The 27498-nt window shown below is 39.8% G+C and overlaps 1 protein-coding gene across 2 annotated transcripts in view; it reads left to right on the top strand.

Annotated features, from left to right (window-relative positions):
• Positions 1–27498, top strand: part of TFAP2D (transcription factor AP-2 delta) — a 66170-nt gene that overhangs the window by 16558 nt on the left and 22114 nt on the right. For both annotated transcript variants that reach the window (XM_003356639.5, XM_084966963.1), the window contains 2 exons: positions 19576–19717; positions 25201–25314. In XM_003356639.5, the coding sequence (XP_003356687.1) occupies positions 19576–19717; positions 25201–25314 (256 nt within the window). The remainder of the gene's footprint in view (positions 1–19575; positions 19718–25200; positions 25315–27498) is intronic.

A 27498-nucleotide genomic window follows, 5' to 3' on the forward strand; every position in this document is an offset into this window, starting at 1 on the left:
CTTTATAAAGAGTTCACAGCATCAAGGCATGATACTGAGCACGTTGTACTAATCCTATAGACAGTTCTTAAAATACAGTGAAGTTCCATGGTTCTATGGGTGGCTAAGCCGAGCCACAGAAAAGTTAAGTTTAACCAGTTGGTGCAAACGTATTCCTGGCTGTTTGTTTGTTTGTTTCCCCTGATTTACTTTTTCCCTTGTGTTTCTTCTGGAAGAACTAAACGTAACATATTCTCATTCAGTCTTCTAAGAAGAGGTATTATTGGAGACTGATTCTAATCTTTGTGGAGGAGCTTTTGAATGTCAAAGGAGAGTTCTTCCATAACCTAGAATGCAGTTGTTTTAAACATGGATGAAGGAACCTTTTTGCCCAGGACTCACCTGAACACACCTGGGACACTTTTCTTCAATGGTTTCTCACTTGACTCTAATGCACTCTAGGAGGTGACATGTAAGTGACACACAAAAGCAAACAGCTTGCCTTTTTCCAGATTATCGATACCTACCACTTACTGAACAACTCTGAGAAGTAGTGGGTTCTTGAGATTTTTCTTGGCAAAATGGCTTTGGTGATGTTACTATTAAGAGGTATCTTTGCTTTGCTCCCTAATTGTCATAATAATAACTCCAATAATATTATTGGTCATAAACATTTAATAAGTATTAATGTTATTAGGGTGCACATCTTTTTTTTTTTTGGACTTTTTGTCTTTTTAGGGCTGTACCCGTCAAGGCATATGGAGGTTCCCAGGCTAGGGATCCAATTGGAGCTACAGCTGCTGGCCTGCACCACAGCCACAGCAACATCAGATCTGAGCTGCATCTGCGACCTACACCACAGCTCATGGCAATACTGGATCCTTGACCCGCTGAGCAAGGCCAGGGATGGAACCCACAACTTCATGGTTCCCAGTCGGATTTGTTTCCGCTGCGCCACGACGGGAACTCCAGGTTGTACATCTTGTGCTGTTGTACCTGTGTGTGCTGATACTGAGAGCTGGCATATCATAAAGGGAGCTGACCCATAGGGGTTAAGGGTACTAAAGGGAGAGAAAAGTAGAAAAAATGACTAATGGGTTGATTCTAAAGGGAAACAGATTCCTGCTTCAGTTATGTAAAAATGTCATTGAAATGATAGCTATTTAACAAAAGAACAAATATATGTTCACAATATAATAGTGGATTCAAGAATCATATGGATAGTAGGAATTGCGTGTTCTCAAACCCAATTCCACAGTAAAATCCACTGAGGAGGTTTATTAAACATGGGTCCCATTCCCAAGGCACTTGAAATGCAATCTCTGGGGGTATGGTGCAGGCAAATCCATTTTAAAAAAAAACACCGCAAATGTCTGATGAGGTATAAGGATCATTGATTTCAATGTTCCTTGAGATACTTTTCACTATCCAGGATGGACTGACTGTGATTTCTCCTGAAATTTGCAACTGGTGTGAAAAGTAAAGGCCCTAAGAAAGACCTTTATCCCAGGTGTCTGTGAATATACTGGCCAATAAAATCTCAGGAGCTCTTACAGGGTATGTTCTTCTTATTGATTGTTATGGTAGCTGAGTACCTGGTGTGGGAATCAATGATGCTAAGAGAACAGATACAGGTTAAATAAATGAAATCCTAGGACGATCTCATGATCTTGCCGTCGACTGTCCCAGAAAGCTCTCCTATCCCAGAAGCACCTAACTTGTGTTCTCGTCCTCTGGCCTCTGCTCACAGAAGAGTCACATCAGCCTTGGCTGATGAAACAAGACTTTATTCTTCCCAGAAACACCTGACTTTAGTTGGATTCTTTTGAAATCCCCAAAATACTCATGATGAGCAGAAATAAGTATTTTATTATTGAATTTCAGGCATTCTGATGGAACTGAGAAAATGAGATGTAGGAGTGAAGGGATTTTTTGCATCCCTAAGGCTCCACGTATTACATTATGATCCTCAAATGCCTTCTTTCTCTCTCTCTCTCAATCTCGTCTTGCTCTTGCTGTCTCACTCTTTCGCGCGTGCACACACACTTTTTAAGTTTCATGGCAATGTGTTCATTCTACAACATTCTTATTCTATTTCCTATTTTTGCATTCTTTCATGATGCTGCTTGTAAACCCACTACTTTTTTTTTGTCTTTTTTTAGGGCCGTACCCACAGCATATGGAGGTTCCCAGGCTAGGGGTCCAATTGGAGCTGTAGCCACTGGTCTACGCCAGCCACAGCCACAGCAATGCCAGATCTGAGCTGCACTCTACATCAAAATCTACGCCACAGCTCCCACGGCAAATCCTGATCCTTAACCCACTGAGCAAGGCTAGGGATTGAACCTGTATCCTCATAGATGCTAGTCAAATTCATTTCCACTGAACCATGAAGGGAACTCCACCTACTACTTTTAAATGCTGATTGTAAGCCAAGTTTATTTCAAGACTCACTGTGGAGTCATGGTTCACGACCCACAGTTTAAAAAACTCCAAGCATAGAGTTCCTGTCATGGCAGAAACAAATCCGACCAGGAACCATGAGGGGGTAGGTTTGAGCCCTGGCCTCGCTCATTGGATTAAGAATCCGGAGTTGTCATGAGCTGTGGTGTAGGTCACAGATGCGGCTCGGATCTGGCGTTGCTGTGGCTGTGGTGTAGGCTGGCAACTGTAGCCAAGAGTGCAGAACTAAAAAGAAAAACAAATTGTAAAAAATAAAAAATTCCAAGCTGTCTTAGGTCAGAAGGACAATACAAAGAACAAGAATATCCCATTTAAATTAAAATAGGCTTCATGTTAACCCTGGATGACAATAAGAGCAGTTTCACTGTCGAGGTCTGTTTTTATTCCCACATTTCAGGTGGGCTGGTGGTCACAACTAACAGCTCCATTCCAGCCAGTGAGATGCCATGTCCTGCATTAGCTCACAGTTTTTGGAGTCTGGTGGGTGATGCTCGTTGTATACAGAACAGTGGTGACCCAACTCAGGTTTATCAACCTCTTGGGAGACTGAAATAGTTGATGCTTCTCTTCAGCACTTGGGGATCTCAGTCCTTTTTGTGCTAACCTGGGCTTGATTCAGTTACATCAGGTTTGTTTTGCTTGTACAATTTTGGCTTATAAATTAAAACTATACCATACTTAACAGTTTGTATTCCTAGACCTTGAATTGATCATGTCTTCGGGTAATATTTTTTTTGCCTGTCAGTCCAACATTTTTGCAGGAGCCAGTGACATTTTAGATTAATTTTTTTTCCCCAGGAATTCAAAACAAGATTTCTAATAGTTGAAAATAGTCCATCAGAGGTTCCCATCGTGGCACAGTGGTTAACGAATCCAACTAGGAACCATGAGGTTGCGGGTTTGATCCCTGGCCTTGCTCAATGGGTTAAGGATCCGGCATTGCCGGGAGCTGTGGTGCAGATCACAGACATGGCTCAGATCCTGTGTTGCTGTGGCTCTGGCACAGGCTGGCGGCTACAGCTCCGATTTGACCCCTAGCCTGGGAACCTCCATATGCCGCGGGAGCGGCCCTAGAAAAGGCAAAAAGACAAAAAAAAAAAAAAAAAAAAAATCCATCAGCTCTCTTATAAACCTATGGTTTTGTGGGAAAGAATAGTCATTTTTTTTCAACATTTAGAAAAAGTTGATCTTCCTGACGGCCCAGCACATTGCTGGGGTCCAGTCACATTCCCTTCCCCATTTGGTACTGCACTCGAGAACAAGATAAGTAGTATCTGATGGGCATTCCTGATCTTCCACACTTAGAAATAAATCTCCTAAAGGTCAACCTTCTACGACTTTATACTACTTGTCTCTGGTCCTTTCTGGGGATGATTTGAACACAACCTTGCCATTGCTGGGATTTTTTTGTCTTTGTTTTTTTTTAAGGCTGCACCTGAGGCATATGTAAGTTCCCAGGCCAGGGATGGAATCCAAGCCACAGCTGTGGCAACACCGGCTCCTTAACCCACTGTGCCAGGCTAGGGATTGAACCCTGAGCCACTGAAGTTGGATTCTCCCCATTGTTGCTATTTTGATAAAAATCCCACAGGAAGAGTAGTGTGTGGGTAAAGAATGAACAGGAAGATACCTTAAGATGGGGATTGAAATTAGCAAATGAACATGCGTTTTTCAAAAACTATCCTTGTTACCAACATAACAGTTGCTTCAACATGGTATTCTTAAGTTTCCATGTTTGCCTTGGGTTTTCAATCATTTTGTTTTTAATTATTTTATAATCATTTCGCCCTGTATTTCTTATTTATTTGTTTATTTATTTTGCTTTTTTAGGGCCGCACCCATGGCATGTGGAGGTTCCCAGACAAGGGGTTCAATCAGAGCTATAGATGCTGGCCTTCGCCACAGCCACAGCAGATCCGAACCACATCTGCTATCTGCACCACAGCTCACGGCAATGCCAGACCCTTAACCCACTGAGCAAGGTCAGGGAGCCAATCCAAAACCTTATGGTTTTTAGTCAGATTTGTTTCCACTGTGCCACGACAGCAACTACCCACCTGTATTTCTTTTAAATGGAGTCACTCTACTAGTAGCTCCATCCCAGCATCATTGTCAAATGAATGTATTAAAGTCATTATTCTAGGAACTATTTTAGGAGTTTGTAAGAGAGGGCTTATAAATTTGATGCAAATTTATAATATATTTGAATAAAACACAACATTTCTGTTACGAATATCACTACCCCTCGTAATCAATGGGATGAAGAACTCAAGACTGACTGACTTCTTTTCACCTGACAAAGCTGTTTGAAAAGTGAACATTTTAGTAAGGCACATATTTAGAATAGAGGTTTTTTTTTTGTTTTTTGTTTTTTTTTGGTCCACAGAGCACAAATATATTTGACCTACAATAAGATATGTTTATTTGAATCCAGGGTCCCCTGAATGTAATACTAGATCAATACACACTTTTTACCAATATGTCTTCATTTAATGGAGTTTAAATACATAATTAATAGTACAACTTCTTGTACCCACCTAATATATATATATGTATATATATATACAAATATATATATATTTAAAAAGCAAATTCCATATTATATCACTTATATGTGGAATCTAAAATATGGCACAAATGAACCCATATAAAAAGCAGAAACAGACTCACAGATGTAGAGAACAGATTTGTGGTTGCCACGGGGGAGGGGGGAGGGATGGGATGGACGGGGAGTTTGCGGTTAGTGATGCAAACTATTACATTTCTAATGGATAAGCAATGAGGTCCTACTGTACAGCACGGGGAATTCTATCCAATCTCTTGGGGTAAACCGTGAGGGAAGATAATATAAGAAAAGGAATTTATATAGATATGACTGGATCACTTTGCCATACAGCAGAAATGGGCACAACATTGTAAATCAACTATACTTTGAATAAAAAAATAAATTAAAAAAAAACAGCATGAGGCAGTGAAGAGTGTAGATACACATCAGCAAGAGAAAGGGGACCATTTACGGATATCATGTAGAATCTCCATTCACTCAGTTCAATTCTAAACCCATTTTCACGGTTGCTTCCTTCTTTAGTTGGCTCTTGCTGTTGGTTAATAATATAAGCTCCCAGACCCTGCCTTTCACTTCTTACCTCATCCCCTGGCCTCATAACACCACCTCCACCACGTTTGACACTCTGTCTGACTTTCAGCAGGTTGCTTAACCTGATCAAGCTTCGTTTTCCTAATTTACAGATAAAGATCATAATAGCTGCAATGGTTTGGGGTAATGCTGGCTGGTGTAACAGGTGATTTCCAAATGCTCAGTGGCTTCAGACAGTAGCAGCCTGTTTCCCCCTCTTGACAGTCTGACATGGGTGTTCCTCTCCAGGCCCCTTCCTTCCTCCCATGATCTCATTCCAGGACCAGAGTCCTAAGCTCAGCCCTCCTCTAAGTCCTGGGAATCCTATGGACTCAGCTCACGATAAGGAGAGACATGAAGGTGAAAGTACATGGCTTCTCACCCACCTGGCCAGGAAGTGGCCCAGGTTGCTACAGTCCCCACTCCATGACAACTAGTCACATGGCCACACCTAATGCCAGAGGTGGGTGTGGGGCATTCCAGAAAACAAAGTGTCTAGCTGGGCAGAATCTTCTCAGCAAAAGCTCCATAGGAGAAAAGAAAGGACAAATTATTACTTTTTTTTATTTTTTATTTTTTGCTTTTTAGGGCCGCACCAGCAGCATGTGGAAATTCCCAGGCTAGGAATTAAATTGGAGCTGCTGCTGCTGACCTACACCCCAGCCACAGCGACGCAGGGGGATCCAAGCCACATCTGCAACCTACACCACAGCTCACAGCAACACCAGATCCTTAATCCACTGATCGAGGCCAGGGATCGAACCCACATCGTCACGGATAGTAGTTGGGTTCATTACCACAGAGCTATGGCAGGAACTCTGAGAAAGGACGAATCTTTGATGGTCCAGCACGCATTCATTTCTGCCACAGAATCTGCCTAGGGTGTCTTGTGGAATAAAGTACCTTCAGTGGTTTATTTATTTTTTTTTCTTTTTTTGGTCTTTTTTTGTCTTTGTTGTTGTTGTTGTTGCTATTTCTTGGGCCGCTCCCGCGGCATATGGAGGTTCCCAGGCTAGGGGTCTAATTGGAGCTGTAGCCACCGGCCTACGCCAGAGCCACAGCAACGCGGGATCTGAGCCGCGTCTGCAACCTACACCACAGCTCACGGCAACGCCGGATCGTTAACCCACTGAGCAAGGGCAGGGACCGAACCCGCAACCTCATGGTTCCTAGTCGGATTCGTTAACCACTGCGCCACAACAGGAACTCCCCCTTCAGTAGTTTAAATACTTAACACCCTGTGGCACAGAGGCACTTAAAAAAATACTAGTACTTGTCCTCTTGTTTCTTTCTCCCTAAACAGTGTTACTTAATAGTAGAATTTACTCAGAATCATAAAACTCTAGCTCTGGAGGGAAATGGAAGATTGAACAGTCCAAGGCACTAGGTCACACATGGTTCAGAGTGTGCTTTTTGAGTCAAATAACCTCATTTCAACCCACTTCTACGACTTGCCAGCCATGTGCTGGCACACAACTCTGGCAAGACACACACAGCCTCTTTGACATCAGTGTCATCTATAAAGGGGTATTCATAAGAGTATCCTTCTTATAAGATTGTTTGGGGAGTTAAATCAGCATGTTTATAAAGCAGTTCACATGGTACTTGGCATAAAGATGGTGTCAATATATATGTATATATTTATTTTTATATATTTATTTATATATATATATTTTTAAAATCTTTTTAGGGCCGCAGGTGCAGCATATGGAACTTCCTAGACTAGGCGTCGAATCGGAGCCAGTCTACACCACAGCTCACGGCAACGCCGGATCCTGGATAGAACCCAAATCCTCATGGATGCTAGTCGGGTTCATTACTGCTGATCCATAATGGGAACTCTGGTGTCAATACATTTTAGTTATCTTTATTTTCATGTGAGAAAACTAAGGTCCAGTGGGATTAGCCATGTTGCACAGGATCATGGGAGCAGCAAGGAGGTGAACCCAGGTCTTCTGGTTTGTAACACCCCCCTGAATTTTTCACTCAGATGTATATTAGTGGCATATGGATTATGAACAGTTGCATTGCTAAACATCTTCTGAATTTACCTATATATTCATAATTATAGTTATAACAGTTGTAACAGTATAACTGAGGAATAGAAAGAAGTTATTAATTCTTTGAGCCATTTTTTCACCATGGATTGGACATCCCATACTGCTAGGAATCCTGGTCAAATTTGGTGAGCTTTCTTTCTTTCTCTTTTTCTTTTTTTTCTTTTTTCTTTTTTTTTTTTTTTTGTCTTTTTGTCTTTTTAGGGCCACACCTGTGGCATATGGAGGTTCCCAGGCTAGGCATCGAATTGGAGCTATAGCTGCCAGCCTGCACCACAGCCACAGCAATGCTGAATCCTTAACCCACTGAGCAAGGCCAGGGATCTAACACGAGTCCTCATGGATACTAGGCAGGTTTGTTAACCCCTGAGCCACAATGGGAATTCCTTGGTGAACTTTCTAACATGCACTAGTACACGTTTTTTGGACATCCTGATGGACCATCTGCTGCCACTTAATCCCTCAAAGGATAACATTAAATCTTGGTTCTTTCCTTTTTTCTGGAGTAATTATTGATAGTGTCTCTTATACTTCCAAAAGGGTGCCAATTCAGTTAGTTAGTTATAAGACTAGCCTACAAAATCTTTTCTTTCCACTTCCGCCACAGCAACCAAAGGCAGGAGGAAAGAATGCTCTCCCTCAGTGCTAATTCCCCCTTGTTTTTAATCCTGGGCCCATATGATTGCATTCCTGGGAAGCAAGGAAAAGAACTTGACAGTGAACTCTGTACTATAAAGGAGATAAAGGGAGCAAGTTTTCTTGGTGTAATTAATCCATGGCTTTTTAATTTAGGAAGAGGCATTTATTGTTCACTACTTGAGGCTTATAGGATTCAAACACCAAGATCCTTTGGCCAAGCATCAGTGATAATACAGGCACAGGGCAATATTTGCTCTTCTCTCGAGATTCAGGATAAAGCTGATAGTCCCATTGTCTTCAGGCAGGTACTACAGTGAGTTTTTATGGGCTGACCTCCAGGGACTCATGGCACAATTGTAGGTCTGAAAGCACCATCTTGCCAATGTAACTCCTCCACCAGTCATTCCAGTTGTCACATTTCCACATGAGTCCCTCCTATGGGATAAAGGTTTCCAGCTTTCTGCTAAAACGGTATATGATATCAAAAAGTTGTAAGCTGACCATTTGTCATAAAAGTTCTAATTGGTGCTCACTTTAGTAAGACAATGACCTAGAAAAGCCCAGCATTCTCTTTCGCACACAAACCCTCTGGTCTTGACAAACTCTTCTCAGAGCTTCTCAGTTTTGCATTTCAGAGCTGCCAGTGGAATTAGATGTTAAATTCTAGTGCAGTCTGTGTTAGTCATTTTAAGTCTTTCTTGGAAAACGACTTTCTTTTCAGACTAATAGGTATCGTCCTATCTGTAAGTTTCTTATTCTAAGTTTCTTTTTCAGAGAGACTGCTTTGATAATTGATAATTAGATAATTCAATACTGTGGTCTAGTGTCTGAGAACTCATGTTCACCAGAATTTTTAATACCTACGGAGTTCCCGTCATGGCTCAGTGGTTAATGAGTCCGACTAGGAACCATGAGGTTGCAGGTTTAATTCCTGACCTTGCTCAGTGGGTTAAGGATCTGGCGTGGCTGTGAGCTGTGGTGTGGGTCACAGATGCAGCTCAGATCCCACGTTGCTGTGGCTGTGGTGTAGGCCCGAAGCTGCAGCTACAGCTCCAATTAGACCCCTAGCCTGGGAACCTCCTTACGCCTTGGGAGCAGCCCTTGAAAACACAAAAAGACAAAAAAAAAAAAAAAAAAAAAAAAAAATTTCAGTACTTGGTATTAGCATCTTACAATGTTATGGACAAAATACATCATCTCAGAGCACATCTTTTTTTATGAATGAATTTTATTACATTTATAGGAGTGCAACAATCATCACAAACAAATTTTAAGGCATTTCCTTTTGTGTTTTTGTCTTTTTAGGGCCGCACCCCCAGGATGTGGAGGTTCCCAGGCTAGGGGTCTAATTGGAGCTGTAGCTGCCGGCCTACACCACAGCCGCAGCAATGCGGGATCCGAGCGCATCTGCGACCTGCACCACAGCTCCCGGCAAAGCCAGATCCTTAACCCGCTCGAACCTGAAACCTCACGGTTCCTAGTCGGATTCATTTCCACTGTGCCACGATAGGAACGCCTCAGAGGACATCTTCTTAAATCATTTGTTTACTTCTCAACAGTACTTCCCTGACCTGCATCTTAGGATTTCATTCATTTTCAAGGGGAAAGATGTTTACAAGTAGGGGTAGAGAAAATAGCTATTACACACATGCCTTTGTGTCTGACTCTGTGCCTGTGGTGTCCTCAGATTCCTCCTCTTGTTCTGGCACAAAAAGGTAAATGTATCAAAGCCTGTTTGGCTCAGTTCTGTCCTCGCCCCTTTGGTCCATCTTACTGCTTACTTGCACGAGTTATGAAGTTCCCTTGAAGGCGTATCTCTGGAGTCCTTTTTTCCATTATTCTCTCTTTCAAAGCTCGTGCCAATGGATGTGTTTTTCAAACACTCAGTTTCTGCCTTTTCCCACTATTTACGCTTGTCCAAATCTGTAGATATTCTAAGAAAATTGCAGACCGTAATTATTCCTAGTGATGTCTAACTCCTACCAAATAGCAATGGGAAGTTTTGGAATTGCGCAGGTTTTAATTTACAACAAATATTAGAGTTTAGAATGAAATCTTCTTAAGAACTGGGTCAGAGAGTAGTTTTTCTTTTTAATTAATATAATTTTAACTAGATAATTTATACAGATGGTAAAAATTCAAATGTTAGAAAAAGGTATATAGTAAAATACCTCCTTTTCACTTTATTCCGCATTTAGTTCCCCTCCCGGAAGAAACAGATATTACTGGTTTCTCTAGTTCCTTCCAAGGATATATATGTGTATGCATAGTTTTTGTTTTCATTTTTTAAATTATAGCATTTTATACACATGGTTCTACACATTTTTTCACACCTATCTTAGTGTTTTTTAATTTCAGTTTTTACAAGTTATTCATTTAAACACTCACAGTATTCTATTGTTTCAGTGCTTCATAATTTAGTTAAACCAGTGCCTTACTAAATACCATTTAGATTTTTTTTTTTTTTTTTTTTGGTCTTTTTAGGGCTACACCCGCAGCATGTGGAGGTTCCCAGGCCAGGGGGAGAAACGGAGCTGCAGCCGCCGGCCTACACCACAGTCCCAGCAACGCGGGATCCGAGCCAAAACATCTTCAGCCTACACCATAGCTCGCGGCAAGGCTGAATCCTTAATCCGCTGAGTGAGGCCAGGGATTGAACCTGCGTCCTCATGGATACTACTCAGATTCGTTTCCACTGAACCACGACGGGAACTTCCTTTAGATGTTCTTCATCTCTGGCTATTACAATGAGCAACTTTACACTTATGTGAATAATCCTCCAGATATGCAAGTACATCTATTCAATAAACTCCTAAGAATGTATTGCAGGGTTAAAAGATACTTGCATCTGTAATTTTAGCAGATTATTGGAAGATTGTTCTCCACCATGGTTGTTAATTTGTAATTTTATCAGCAGTGGGGGTAAGAAGCATTAATATAATAGTACCTCCCTGTACTCTCACTCAAGCAGGGTACTATCAATTTTTCAATCTTTGCTAATTCGATTGGAAAAAATAGACTACCTTGGAGTTCCTGCTGTGGAACTCCAGGTTATAAGAATCTGACTGCAGCAGCCTACGTTGCTGCAGGGGCCTGGGTTTTCCATCCCCCACACAATGGGTTAAAGGATCCAGCCTTGCTGCTCCTGTGACTCAGATTCAGTCCTTGGCCTGGAAACTTCCATGTGCTGCAGGTGCAACCATTAAAAAAAGACTACCTCTATTATGTATATTCTTAGAAGAAGTTTATGAGCTTTTCTCTCTGATTACTTACTTTGTACCTATAAGGTAATTTTTGACATTTTTCTCATTCATTTGTAAGTGCTCATTACATGTAAGGAAAACAGGCTCTATGTCTCTGATACAAGTTGCAAAGCCTCTCCACCCCGGCTTTGGTTTGTCTGTTTGCTATTACAAGTTTTTTGTTTGGTTACTTATTCATTCAGACCTATGTCATGCAGAACTTTTTCATATTAATATTGTCATACTTCGCATATATTGTGTGCCATGGCTTTTAGCTTTTCTTATTTTTAAGGTCCTTTTTTATTCCAAGATTATAAAATATTTTCCCATGTTATCTTCTAAATACTTTGTAGATCTATATTTTATATTTAAATCTTTCATCTATTCTGGGGGTTCCCGTCGTGGTGCAGTGGTTAATGAATCCGACTAGGAACCATGAGGTTGCAGGTTCGGTCCCTGCCCTTGCTCAGTGGGTTAACGATCTGGTGTTGCCGTGAGCTGTAGTGTAGGTTGCAGATGCGGCTCGGATCCTGTGTTGCCGTGGCTCTGGCATAGGCCAGTGGCTACAGCTCCGATTGGACCCCTAGCCTGGGAATCTCCATGTGCCTCAGGAGCGGCCCAAGAAATGGCAAAAAAACAAAACAAAACAAAACAAAAAAAAAAAAACTTTCATCTATTCTGGACTTTTCATTGTTGTTGGATGTATAATGTAGATCCAGATTTATTTGCTTGTTTTCTGGGGGCCAGCCTGGTGTTGTTGCAACATCTCTTATTGATAATCCATTTTCTCCTACCAGTATGAAAAGCAAGGTTCCTCTTACACTAAATCTCCTTGATTAAATGTACTTTTTTAATAGACTGAGGACTTTGTTCCCCTAACAATTCTGTCTCTACCTCCCTCTCCACATAGCTATTTTTGTTTCTAGAGGGTATGCTTTATCAGCCGAATAAGGCAGAACTCAGTATGAGGAACCTAGATAAACAGAAGTCTTTACCTCCCCAGTGACTGCTTTCCTTTGTATAAGCCACAGAATCCTTGTTTGGGGAAAGGTACAGAGTTTGTTCCCACAGAATGTTTTCCTTTCACCCTAGGGCAGTGGTTCTCAACCTTGGCTTGAGATTATAGCAGGGGCTTTCCAAAAAAAAAAAAAAAAAAAAATGCAGGTGCCCTGGGTCCAGATATGAATTGACGTGGGGTGAAATCCAGATGTGTATGTGTGGGTGTGCAGATATATTAAACCCTCAGGTTATGCGAATAGCAAGGACTGAGTGGGACAGCAGGTTAAGGACCTGGCATTACCACAGCTGTTTCATAGGTCACAGCTGTGGTTTGGATTCAGTCCCCGGCCTGGGAACTTCTAAATGCCATAGGTGCAACTCAGAAAAAAATAAGAAAGGAAGGAAGGAAGGAAGGAAAGAAGGAAGGAAGGAAGGAAGGAAAGAAGGAAGGAAGGAAGGAAGGAAGGAAGGAAGGAAGAAAGAGAGAGAGAGAGAGAGAAAGAAAGAAAGAAAGAAAGAAAGAAAGAAAAGATAGGAAGGAAGGGACAAAGGAATGAAGGAGAGAAGAAAGGAAGAAAAACACTTCAAGTATAATCTACTTTATAAAAGGCTTCACTGATATAATGATATGCTTTATACGTCTTATATTTTATTCTTTCTAGTGATTCCCTTTTGCTCTAGTTTTTCACTATAGTCTTTGAAAGGGATGCCTTTTCATAGTCACAGGACTATTGGTGTAATTAACCAGTAAAATACTTGAAAGCTTTTTCCACTTAACAAATGTTTATTAAGGAGCCATTATGAATCAGGCGCTATACTCACTATGGAATATGGAATTTGGAACAAAACTGTCATTTTGAAGGACAAGGTGTTGGTATGTAAATAAAATCATTAAATAGGGAAACTACCACATCCTAAGGTACTTATCTATAACATAGATTGTATGATACATAGCATTACAGAGTGCATTCCTTTAGAATACTTCTGGAATCCTAAAACTGACACGTGAAATCTTTCCTTGTTCTGCAGCTTGATATTATCAGATAACTTATTTAATGTAATATCTAGATTTGAAAATATTCTCATATTTGCTTTCTAATAGGTACTTCTCAGAATAATCCCAGAAATAGATTTAAATGTGCTGTTTTCCATACATGCTGTTAAAATTGAAATCACAGATATGTGACTAGAATTTAACACATATGAATTATTGCTTTTATTTAATAATACTGGGTACTGCAATAAGAAGTTAAACCTAAATTGTTTCTAAGGCAATGTAATTAGTGACAGTTGGTGAGAATTAGCTCGTGAATAACAATGCAGGAGTATCCTTTAGTACAAATGAGTTTTAGATGTTGATTTATAGTTGCCTAAAGTACATTTTCTTCTAAAATACAATCATTTTAAAAGGAAGAAAAAAATCCTTAGTAATTGGATAAAAGGTTGAAGTCAGTTGAGTTTATTTCTATTTTAAAATGCATTTAGATCTGCTTCGCATACAATAATGTGGGAATCCTGGTAAAATGAGCAATCCACTTTCCTCAGAAAACATTTTTCCATTCATTTCCCATTGCTGGGCAACATCCATAATTGCCATTTAAATTTTTGCTAATATTTACCCTTTATTTTTCACTTTTTTGCTTTTGAGTGTGATAAATGAATGCTGTGAAACCAGGGAGCAAATTCTCTATGTTCTTGCCATGTCCTATAACTTGGCTTGTGCCAGCTTTTTGAGAGAGTTCCTCAGTATGAATCATCAACCGTTGCTGTTAGTATCCAAAAACATTGAATATTTCTTAGTGGTCTCCCTTGTTTTGGAAGGGGGTGGCACTACTTGACATAGAGTGCCTCAAGCCTTGCACTTAGAATATTCTGTTCAAGCACTCGCACTGTCCCTCAAACATCCATGCATCCTACTTCTAAAATAGCAGTTCTTGAAATGACATGAAATACAGCGGACACACTTGCCAAAGTTAGTGTGTTGCTTCCATGAGAGGTAAGGAGGTACTGGTTTGTCAGGTGGCAGAATGCACTGACATAAAGGAAGAGCTCAAATCCCTTCTGAAAAACAACTTCTGCCACAGGGGATTCTCCCTCATCCCCGACAGAAATGAGGTGACAGCAGCCGGGTTTGCTGTCTGGGATCTAGCCCCACCTGGATCATTCTCTCACCCCAGGTGACTACACCTTCTTGCTGTTCACATGGGCACTTCACCCACTCAGAGACAGACAAGCACGTAAATCTCTATTTTCACCCATCAGTCAAATCCTCTCGAGTCTTATTTTCATGCCTTTCTAATCCAAAAATGTCTGTTTTTCCTTTAACCTTTTGACTCTAAGATAGCTGCTGTGTAGGGTTTAACTATAGGTTTGTTCTTATTCCTGAATAGCATGTGTCTTTTAGTTCCTGGATCCATGTATGCATTCACTCTTGGGTCCTCACACACAAAGCTTTTGTGGCACATTTTAACTACACATCAGAGTGTCTTCACTTGCCACTTCTTTTGATGTAGCATCGCTATACATCCAGTAACAATGTTACATCGCAAGCAGGAGAAAGCAGTAAACAGAGCTAAGGGAAGGAAGGATCTGACTGTCAGTGCAAATGTAAATAGCAGCTGTTCCATTCAAACTGTTTTTAAAACTACCACACGGTGAGAGCTTTGCATAAAATGGGCCAGATCCTCAAGAATCAGGTTTTAGCACAAAATTTGAGGCATGCTGCCATCCTCCTGTTTGCACTGCTGCATTTCTCCTACTATTGCCCAAACAGTAGAGGAAAAAGATATATATGTATATAATATATATCTTTTTCATATATATGAATATTCAATATAATATTCATAAAATGTATGTATATATGTCTTAAATGTTTATTGAAATATTTATTTCTCTTGATTATTGCAATATGAAGATATATCAGTGTACATAACTCTACTTACTGTACAAAAATGACATTCTGAGTCAAGAGTTCACATGAGGAGTTTCCGTCGTGGCTCAGCAGAAACGAATCTGACTAGTATCTATGAGGATGCAGGTTCAATCTTGGCCTCACTCAGTGGGTTAAGGATCTGGTATTGCTGTGAGCTGTGGTATAGGTCACATATGCAGCTCTGATCCTGCATTGCTGTGGCTGTGATGTAGACTGGCAGCTGCAGCTCTGATTTAACCCCTAGCCTGGGAACCTCCATATGCTGTGGGTGCGGCCCTAAAAAGACAAAAAAAAAAAAAAAAAAAGAGTTCATATGAGTTTATTCTTTGGTCAGGTGCTATAACCACTCTTCGATGGGTCAAACTTTAAGACTTTTTACCTCCAATTTGAATTTTTTTTCCCTTTTCTCACTTTCTCAGCAAGACTAACCATCATACATGGCATCACCAACGGCTCTTTGAAAAAAAAAGTCAGAGTTCCCATCGTGGCACAGTGGTTAACGAATCCAACTAGGAACCATGAGGTTGCAGGTTTGGTCCCTGGCCTTGCTCAGTGGATTAAGGATCCGGCGTTGCCGTGAGCTGTAGCGTAGATTGCAGACGCGGCTTGGATCCTGTGTTGCTGTGGCTCTGGTGTAGGCCGGCGGCTACAGCTCCTATTCGACCCCTAGCCTGGGAACCTCCATATGCCCACGGGAGCGGCCCTAGAAAAGACAAAAAAAAAAAAAAAAAAAAAGTCTTTACGCCATTTCTTCTGCCAAATAAGCACACTTTTTCTTTCCTAATTGGTTAGGATGATGAGCTGGTGGTAATGAGTGCTTTAAAATTTTTGCCTGAAGGGGGAGGGGAGAAAGAGTAGGATGGACTGGGAGTTTGGGGTTAGTGGATGCAAACTATTACATTTAGAATGGATAAACAATGAGGTCCTGCTGTACAGCACAAGGAACCATATCCAATCGCCTGGGAGAGACCATGATGGAAAATAATATTTTAAAAAAGAATAAAGTATATATATATGTGTGTGTGTGTGTGTGTGTATGACTGAGTGAGTCACTTCGCTATACAGCAGAAATTAGCACAGCATTGTAAATCAACTATACATTAATTTTAAAAACTATTGCTTGTACATTCAAGCTTTATCCCAAACTGTGACCGTCCAGTAATTAGCACTACCCAGACTAATGGATATAGAGAACCTTTTCATCCAGTTTTATCATCCTTCTGTTTAAAATGGAGGAAAAACTATGTGTTCTACCACATGAATATTAAAATCTTAACTCAAGTTTTGCTTCAGCTTTGAAACAGGCTGGGAGGAGAATCGTGATCAGATAGTTCACAAAACATCTGACCTGGAGTTTTCATTAGGGCTCAGCGGTAACGAACCCAGATTAGTATCCATGAGGACATGGGTTAGATCCCTGGCTTCGTTCAGTGGGTTAGGGATCCAGTGTTGCCATGAGCTGTGGTGTAGGTCGCAGATGCAGCTTGGATCCTGCGTTGCTGTGGCTACAGCTCTGATTTGACCCCCAGCCTAGAAACTTCCACATGTTGGGGATGTGGCCCTAAAAAAAAATAAATAAATAAGAAAAAAAAAACACATTATCTGATCTAATACATTTACCACATTGTCATTTTGATATTAAACTATACTCTTCTAAGGCCTAGAACGGGGCTTCTCACTCTTAGGGAATGAAAAAGCTGTTAAAGACTCGGGGAATGGATGAAAAAGATGAATTAGGACCTTAGTGTTTCATAGTAACATAAATAGAAATTAAACACTTGTATAAATGCAAGAGTCTAATTTTGATGCTTGGTTAATATTTGTACACATTGAAACTTCAAGTCAGGAATATTAACTAGTAGATGCATAGTCACAGTGGAGCTTTCCACAGCCTAAATGTGCCTTTTTGTCAAATAAACAAGGACAAGAACCCTACCAGTTCCTACTAGCTCAGTGGACATAAATCATATAAATAAATCATCATTAAGGGTTTCTTAGTCTTATGTCTTCTCCTTCTTCTTCTTCGCCTTCTTAGCTGTGCCTGCAGCATTCGGAAGCTCCTGGGCCAAGGATTGAACCCAGCACAACAGTGACAACACTGAATCTGTAATCCCTAGGCCACCAGGGAACTCCTCCTTCTTATTACATATCTGGGAAAACCTTTGAGATGAAAGCTTTTAGGAAAAGGAAACTATAAACAAATATTGAACTTCATTAGTTACTTTTCTTTCCTTAGGATTTTTAGTTCTAAAAAAGGCAAGGTAGCCAAGAAAAATTTAAGGGAAAAACTCTCAGGGTTATATTTTTTCAGCTCTATACTATCCTAAAATGTTTTCCTATTTTCTATTGTTGATAATTTTTGGTCATTTTTTATAACTATGAGTTTCCTAATCTGAAAGATTAATATTTTTTTTTTCTAGAGAAAAAATAGTGTCTTTACTAGGGCAAGTTTTATTGATGGTCACTAGCCTATTTTGTATATTTATCTATAAACTTTTTCTCTACAATAATATTAACCATTTTTATTTCTTCCTGGTATTAATTCATCAACTACTCTGTTATTCTATGAATATAAAGCAGGATCAAATCCATTACTTTGGCCAATCACCAAACAAGCGTCCTGTGGTTTGGTCATCAAGCCTGACTAATTTTTAATTACTTCATGGCAAAATTTGATTGACGATGTGGGTGTTGGGTCACCTTTCCATGAATACCACCTTCTCCACCTTTGAACTTGTGTAACACATTTTATTTCTAACATTCCCTTTACAGTTGTAATACAGCAGCTTGTGTCATATATCAACGTAATGTCAATAGACACGTACAGATTAGGGATAAGGCTTATATTGATGCAATATAAATTCTAAGGTGCTACTAGCTCAGTGGATGTAAATCACTTGCTTGGGGCTACCATTATAGATGTGTTTATCACTTTCCTAGAAACAGGGACCATCTTTGGGGCCCTTTTGTATTTCCTTCTTACTCTTCCCTAGCACTGTGCCTCGAACAACATCTGTACTTAATATACACGTAGTGAGAGCTTGCATTTCTAAAGTCTTCCTGGTCAAGTAAGATGTGGCTTGATCGGGCTTGAAAAATACTGTTGTTTTCCAAACTGAAGTCCATGGCCAAATCTTACTTTGCCAATAAGTCATTTTTACCTTATTTCTTAAAAGTTTACATGGGCTTGGGAGTTCCCATTGTGGCACAGCAGAAACGAATTCGACTAGGAACCATGAGGTTGTGGGTTCAATCCCCAGCCTCACTCAGTGGGTTAAGGATCTGGCGTTGCCCTGAGCTGTGGTGTATGCAACTCGGATCCTGCATTGCTGTGGCTGTGGCATAGGCCGGCGGCTACAGCTCCAATTTGACCCCTAGCCTGGGAACCTCCATATGCCACAGGTACGGCCCTAAAAATTCCCAAAAAAAAAAAAAAAAAAAAAAAAAAAAAAAAAAAAAAGTTTACTTGGGCTTCAGATTTTCTGAAAGAACAAAAGTTAGTCATTATATTGGATTTAAGAAGCACTGGATTTTTTATGATGTACCTAAGAAGCATTGTACATAGTGCTCAAAGGTCCAGAGGCCCTCCGTAAAGCCTGATGATGCTAGGACTCTAACTATGCAATAGAGTCTCTTTAGCAACATAATGTTATGCCCTTTTCCAAAGTTTTCCATCTTCTTTGAAAAATTATTTGAACCTTTTGCCAGTGTTTTGATTGGTCTCGTGGAAAAGAGATCTGAATATTTTGGATATATTGAGATGAGGTTGTAGGTTGGGCAGCAACAAAACGTCCATGGAGCTTTTTCCCCAGGGCGTTAATGTGTAGCATCTCAGATGTCGGTCTGGTCTCCCCAGAACCTCAAGGGGAGTCAAAACTCCTAGACTGTGGTTCTGGTTCCTCCCACCCCACCCACCCCCAGTTTCCACATTTTCATGCCTGGTAAATTTCTCCACATTCCCCACCCCACTCGACCCCACCCCCAAAGTTCCTTTCCCTTGGATTGTTTGGAGTGAGTAGGAGAAATGATCCATCTGACCACAGCCAGGAAGGAGACTTGAAGAAATAGGTGTTTCTCTTGTTGAGCTTGGACATTAGCAAGAAACTGACTTTTATTGTCTGCCAACAGGGGAGGCTTTGCACTTGGCTCGAGATTTTGGCTACACTTGTGAAACAGAGTTTCCAGCCAAAGCAGTAGGAGAGCATCTTGCCAGACAACATATGGAACAGAAAGAACAGACAGCAAGAAAAAAGATGATCCTAGCCACCAAGTAAGCTGAATGATGGGGAAGCCTCTATGTACCTTTATCCTGTTTGTCCATTTCTTTTGAATGAGAGAAAAGTCTAGAAAGCACTCATTTTATAAAACCAGGGGATCTCACACACTCGCAGCTAGATGTGCTAAAGAAGGACCACCCCCAATATCGCGCCCATTGTGAGATTTGCAAACTGTGTTCATGATGGAGCTACCTTGGACACTGACGAAAGTTCTAGAAAACTTCTTCAGAATACCAGGAACATGCATGGAGTTTTCTCATGGTGCAGCGGGTTAAGGATCCAGCATCATCATTGCTGTGGCTCGGGGTTTTTTTGTTTGTTTCTTATTTTTTCTTTTTATGGCTTTGCCTGCAGGATATGGAAGTTCCCAGGCTAGGGGTTGAATTGGAGCCACACCTACAAGCCTACACCTCAGCTATGGCAACACCAGATCCAAGCCTCATCTGCGACCTATGCCGCAGCTTGCAGCAATGCTGGATCCTTAACACATTGAGCAAGGCCAGGGATTGAACTTGCATCCTCACAGAAACAAGTGGGGTTCTTAACCCACTGAGCCACAGTAGGAACTCCTGTGGCTGGAGTTTGATCCCTGGCCTGGGAGCTTCTGCATGCCCGTGGGCACGGCCAAAAAAAGCCAAAAACCAAAACAACGATAACAACCAAACAAAAAAAGAATAACAGGAACTAGTAGGAAAAAAACATGTTCATGAGATACAGATTGTAGGCAAATAGGCTGGTTGGCTTCTATGTAATTTGGTCTTGGTCACTCACTGTGCCTTAATAAATGAGGATAAAGATCTTAAAACACTGTGTTTGCGGAATGTGACAAAAATAAAGATATTTGCCGACCGTTGAATGTTAAGCAACAACTGAATTCACTCCAATTATCTTATTTTATGTAAGACTAAATCGGCCATAAACATCTGGACATTAGGAGACAGACTCAATGCTTTGTCTTTGTGATTATATATAGCCATTCCATCTTTTTATTAGATGATGTGAAACAAGAATTGAAGAATCAGAGGCTTTGAGGTCATCGTAAACATACTCAATACAAGTAGTCATCAATATACATAAATTAAGAGATGTGTAGGAGTAACATGTCTTTCTGTAACAAATGAAAGGATCCAACGTGTATTCCGTGTAGTTTCTAATTTTTCCAGTGGTAAAACATTGGCCCTTTTCAATGAAAATACTCAGAGCTGAAATTAGGTAGCCTACATGGTTATTCATTACACTCTAATCAGTTCACCTTTGTTCAAAAGACTGTGACAGTTGTATCAAAATACATACAATATTCAAAATTCCTTAGATGAGAGATCCCCTTGCTGAACTGCATCAAACTGCATCGGCACATTGGCTTACTTATGTCTTTTTCACCTCTGTGAATAATAGATGCGGTTGTATTTAATTGTATTACCAACCATACAGTTGTATGAAGGGCTCACTAATTAAGTGCCATTAGGTTCCTAATTCTTCTTTATTCCTAATGCTTTTTGATTAACCAGATATTTTGATGTAATTAGGCCATTATTTAAGTGGAGGAATAGAAACTAGTTTGACAGTTTTTGAAATTTAAAACAGTACCATTAGATTTGATTTCTGAAACATGCATGTATACCTCTTTTCTGAATTTAAAACTACCTATGATTAACACTTGAACTACATTGGGTTAAAACAGAATAGTTAGCAAGTTTTAACTGTTACCATAACATTAATAGTCAAAAAGAGAAAGAGAACTTTAAATTCAGACATCAGCTAAAATATGCTGTCCTTAAGGACGATGACGTAAGTGATAAAGTTAGAATTTATGATTCATCAAAGTTCATCTTGTGTTACATAATTCATATTGTGACATTTTGTTTGGAGGAATGAGAGTATTTCTTATTGAAACTTCACAAATAAAAATGTAAATAAGAATGAAATTAAGCACAAAAATAATAACTCCGTAACTGTCATAATGAGATGATGATGATACTTGCCTTAGGGAAATCTACAAAATTGTCATCTGTTTTTAAATCCGGAGGCTGTCCTAAGTGAGTTAAGCAGAAGAATCAAATATCAAAGATTGAAAATACTGAAACTTCTTCTGATACAGTTTTGTGTGTGGTATAGTTGAATTGTTTAGCATAAGTTAAATTTTTCCACACTTGCCTTTTCCTTATTTCTTCCTCAACTTTGTTTGCTGTAACTTTCTCTATTTTTTATACAGTAAGGGAGTTGGTTTTCCAACTCATAACTTAATTTAGTCAATTATCAAAAAAAATCCCCACGTTCTAACATAAGAACTACAGTGACATTTCAACCTTCATTTTATTTTTTTAATATATTTTATTCGGATAGAAAATTGAAAGACTAGATTTATTTATTTATTTACTTACTTACTTACGGCTGTGCTTGACACATGTGGAGGTTCTCAGATCAGGGATCAATCCCAAACTACAGCAGTACATCAGTGCCCCAGCAGCGGCAACACCAGAACCTTAACCCACTGAGCCACCGGGAAACTCCAAAAGACTAGTCTTTAAACACCTCCAGTATTCCTTTGTAATATCCATTGTATTGACCTACCACATAATAATTCATATTGCTAGTCTGAAAAATGATATCGAGTCTATATTTTAAAATTCAGTCATTTTATAAAAACAAAAATATCAATATATCTAACTCTATTAAATAACATGAAGCAATAGATAACAATATCCTGCCAAATGACATCAACACTTAAAGTTGCTACTAGTTAATTAAAATTAGGCAATGCAGGAGTTCCCATTGTAGCTCAGCGAGTTACAAACCTGTCTAGTATCCATGAGGATGTGAGTTTGATCCCTGGCCTTGCTCAGTGGATATATGATCTGGCATTGCCATGAGCTGTAGTGTAAGTCGCAGATGTGACTCAGATCTTGTGTAGCTGTGGCTGTGGCATTAGCTGGAAGTTGCAGCTCTGATTCGACCCCTAGCCTGGAAACTTCTCTATGCTGCAGGTAGGGCCCTAAAACACAAACGAACAAAAACAGGGCAGTGCATCTTCAAGTCAGCCAAGTAAGTCTAACTCAGAACAGAAATAGTGAGAAGCCCAGATCAAATATTCTCAATGGACATACATCATGCAGTTGTTAACATTTGTTTAGGTACTATATCTGAGACTCAACCAACACATCAGCATGGGCATATGGAGGGTCCTGGTCGATTTAGAGGAGATAAGGACTTAACTGTTTGTCTCTTGTTTGTTTCTTCCTCTCCCTCTGATCCTCTTTGACTTTCACTTGTGTTCAAAATGAATAAGGCAAATTCTGTGAAATGACACAAAATTTGAACATGGCATTAAACCTGAGGCTAATTGCTCCAAAAAAAAAGTCACAAATGATCTCCGGAAGAATTTGATAAATTTGGGGTACCTAATAATAAATAAGAATCCACTGCTTTTAACTCAATGACACATTATTTGTGCTTTAGGACACTTTGTCACTTTGTGGTAATATTTTTGTTCATGACGCAAATGCTTTGGTTTTTTTTGTTTTGTTTGTTTTTTTGTCTTTTTGCCATTTCTTGGGCTGCTCCTGCGGCATACGGAGGTTCCCAGGCTAGGGGTCAAATCAGAGCTGTAGCTGCCAGCTTACGCCAGAGCCACAGCAACATGGGATCCAAGCCGTGTCTGCAGCCTACACCACAGCTCATGGCAACGCCTTAACCCACTGAGCAAGGGCAGGGATCGAACCCGCAACCTCATGGTTCGTAGTCAGATTCGTTTCCACTGAGCCATGACGAGAACTCCATGACACAAATGCTTTGGAGAGGAATTAGGGGTTGGATCCATGGATGGACATTCACCTGACCTTTCTGTACTTGTTTTTGCCTCCATAGATAATTGTAGTCAAGGCTACATTATTGCATTTTGTGATTGTCCATTGTAAGTCCAGACAAAAAAAACCTAGTCACTAGTCACTATCACATTATCCCTTGAGTATATGCTGTGGTTTCACTTAGCTGATGGATTCTTTTGAGCAATTCCTCCTGGGCAGTCCTAGACTGCACTCTTCAGCTTTTGTGTTAATTCACTGTTCTGTTGTTAAAAAAAAAAATACTGTTTCTTTATATTTTTGTTTCTTCAGATTTATATCTTTTGGACTACATATTACAGGGCTTTATTATCCTATAATCCTGTGGTAATTAAAACTGAAACTAATAATCAGAAATCATAATTTATTTTTTTTTTTTGGTCTTTTGTCTTTTTAGTGCTGCACCCGCAGCATATGGAGGTTCCGAAGCTAGGGGTCCAATTGGAGCTGTAGCTGGCAGCCTACACCACAGCTACAGCAACGCTGGATCTTTAACCCACTGAGTGAGGCCAGGGATCGAACCGGCGTTCTCATGGGTAATAGTCGGGTTCCTTAACCACTGAGCCAGGACGCGGACTCCCATAATCATTTAAATTAAAGAAAAGCAGCAGAAAAATGCCCTTACTGATAACTTTTTTTTTTTTTTTGCAAGAAACTACCATATGTTGAGCATAACATAATCATTTTTATGAGACTATTAGGCTGAATTGTGGGTAAGTGATTATCTACCTCAAATATTAAAATATAAATTTAGTCTGTAAGAGTCTGAGTTACAAGGAAATATTGGGAAAAGGGAATTCCCAAAGCCTGCTTGAATCATGGCTCTGAAATAAGCCTATAACTTGATTTGAACTTATTTACAGATATGATATCCCCCCTAAAAAATCACATTTTAATTTTAGTTTAATCTTATTTTATTTTGGCCACACCATGGCATGGGGAAGTTGTAGGACAGGGATTGTACCTGCACCAGAGCAGTGACCCAAGCCACAGCAATAACAACACTGGGTCCTTAAGCCACTGAGCCATCAGGGAACGCCACATTTTAATTTTTTTAAAATGATTTATAAATTGTGATCCTTTCATACAGACTTTCCTTATGCAGAGGTTAATCTACAAATATTCGCCTTAAAAATGAACATTGGTTTTGTTAATACTCATAGACTGTTTTTCATCTGAAATGTTTTGTGATCCTACTAGAGTACTAACGAGCATAGTTGCCATTGTGAAGCTCATCTGTATATTGCAGTACTTCAGAAGTTGCTTTATGAAATTTTTTTTTTTTTTTTGTCTTTTTTAGAGCTGTGCCCATAGCATAGGGAAGTTCCCAGGCTAGGGGTTGAATCAGAGCTGCAGCTGCTGGCCTATGCCACAGCCGAAGCAATGCCAGATCTGAGACATGTCTGCGACCTACACCACACCTCATGGCTTCGGTGGATCCTTAACCCACTGAGCAAGGCCAGGGATTGACCCTACATCCTCATGAATACTGCTGAGCCACAGTGGGAACTATGACTTATGAAAGTTTGTATAGCCGTCTTTTTAAAAGCGAAAACAAGCCTTTGGTAAAATATCATGGAATGAAATTAAAGCCCCCCTTCAAGAGTTCAAGTTTAATTTTGAATCTTTTATTTTAGACAAATTTGTAAAGAATTTCAAGACCTCTTAAGCCAAGATAGATCACCACTGGGATCCTCCAGACCTACTCCAATTCTAGACCTTGACATCCAGAGACACTTAACACATTTCAGGTAAGACTCATTTTCCAGTTTGTTCAGACTGTCTTTTAAATTGCTAAAACCCATCTTTACTAACCCAGACATGTTTATATTCCTATCACAGTTCCAGTCAGAGATAACACATATATGTAAATGGTTATTGCCTGAATTTTTTTTTGAAATTCCGAGCATCTAAGGTCAAATTGTCAAGATGACTAATGCATGAAGCACTTTAGATCAGAAAATTTAATATCTTTTTGTGATTTTCAAGAACTTGTGGCTTTGAAAGTGAGCACTATTCTTTCAAATAATAGTACTTTTAGGTCAGGATTCTGAAATCTTTTAAACAGTTTTTCATCTTGATTAGATGTAAATTGTTGAACACACTGATGGTATGATAGAAATTAATGGCATATCATAGACTGATTTTCCAGGAGTATATTAATGATTTCTTCGTAGTTAGAAACTGTACATAGTACTTAAGTTAGACCATATAAGCATATCTTAAAGAACCCAGAAAGTATTATTGAAAGCATATTTGAACTTTCATTTTTTGGAGGTGCTTTGGAAGACAAGAGACAATTTTTCATGGTTAATTTATGCCCTGGATGCAGTGGGGAAAAGAATGTGATAATTTTTCAGGTGCCTTCCAATTGGAAAACTCTAGACTTCTATGCCTACATGATATTTCTCATCAATACAAATATTTATCCTCTTTTTATTATTATCACTTAGTTTAAAAAACAATAGTAAGACTAATACACGTTAAATTTGTTAATGTTTTTAAATACCTGTCAATGATTATGCTTTTGAGGAGGATATTCCAGTATACAAAATAATGAATAGTTAAGCAAGTTGGAATTTATTTGCAACATCAGAAACTTTTAAAGAGAATATTTAATTTTTCATTATGTCACAGTACTCCTCAAATATATTAGACATCTCTGAACAATAAAAAATAAATCTTTAAGATTTATCATCTAAAAATGCACCACGTGTAGGATATGTTCCCAGGAGTTTTCTCCTACCATTCAGTTGGGTTAGTGATGGTGAGTGTACTAAAACTGGGAGTAAATACAAAGCCCAGAGGATAAGAGCAAAAGGTTTTGGACTCAAAATCCAGACCCCTTATACCTTTGAATTGGGTTGTTTGTAGTAACATAAGCATTCTTCTCTAGCTTCTCTTTCCCTCACTTAAAATGGAACAAGCACCCCTCTGTTATATGGTTGTAGTGAGCTAACATGAGAAAATGAATCAAGAGTAAGTGCTCAATAAATGGTGGCTAGTTTACTGCACCACTGAACCAAGTTTAAAAAGGTATGAATTAGGGGGTTCCAATTGTGGCTCAGCACAAACGAATTGACTAGTATCCATGAGGATTTGGGTTCTATCCCTGGCCTCGCTCAGTGGGTCAAGGATCTGGCATTGCCGTGAGCTTTGGTATAGGTCAAAGATAGGACTTGGGTCCCACATTGCTGTGGTTGTGGTGTAGGCCAGCAGCTATAGCTCTGATTTGACCCCTAGCCAGGGAAATTCTATATGCCTCGGGTGTGGCCCTGAAAAGCAAAAAAATTATTAACTAGAGTTCTCACTGTGGTTCAGTGGTAATGAATCCGGCTAGCATTCATGATGATGTGGGTTCAACCCCTGGCCCCCACTCGCTGGGTTAAGTATCCAGCATTGCCATGGCCGTGGCATATGCTGGCAGCTACAGCTCCCATTCTACCCCTAGCCTGGGAGCTTCCAGATGCCACAAGTGTGGCCCTTTAAAAAAAAAGCAAAAAAAATGTTCCCGTCATGGCTCAGTGGTTAATGAATCCAACTAGGAACCATGGGGTTGCAGGTTTGATCCCTGGCCTTGCTCAGTGGGTTAACGATCCGGCGTTGCCGTGAGCTGTGGTGTAGGTCGCAGACACAGCTCGGATCCTGCGTTGCTGTGGCTCTGGCATAGGCCAGTGGCTACAGCTCCGATTAGACCCCTAGCCTGGGAACCTCCATATGCCTCGGGAATGGCCCAAGAAATGGCAGAAAGACCAAAAAAAAAAAAAAAAAAAAAGACAAAAAAATATATATGTGATTTGTATTGGACTACCATATCTGTACAAATATTTTTCATTTTTTAATTTGTATACTTACTAAAGAGTACTTTTTTATAGAAGTTCAATTCAGAACTTAATTTTTATACAAATTCAATTCTGGATTTAAGGAAGTTTATT

Source organism: Sus scrofa, chromosome 7 (assembly GCF_054392235.1).
Source record: "Sus scrofa isolate SSC_HxYL_T2T_F1_AM1 chromosome 7, Sscrofa_HxYL_maternal_Yorkshire_Landrace_v2.0, whole genome shotgun sequence".
NCBI classification, from domain to species: domain Eukaryota; kingdom Metazoa; phylum Chordata; class Mammalia; order Artiodactyla; family Suidae; genus Sus; species Sus scrofa.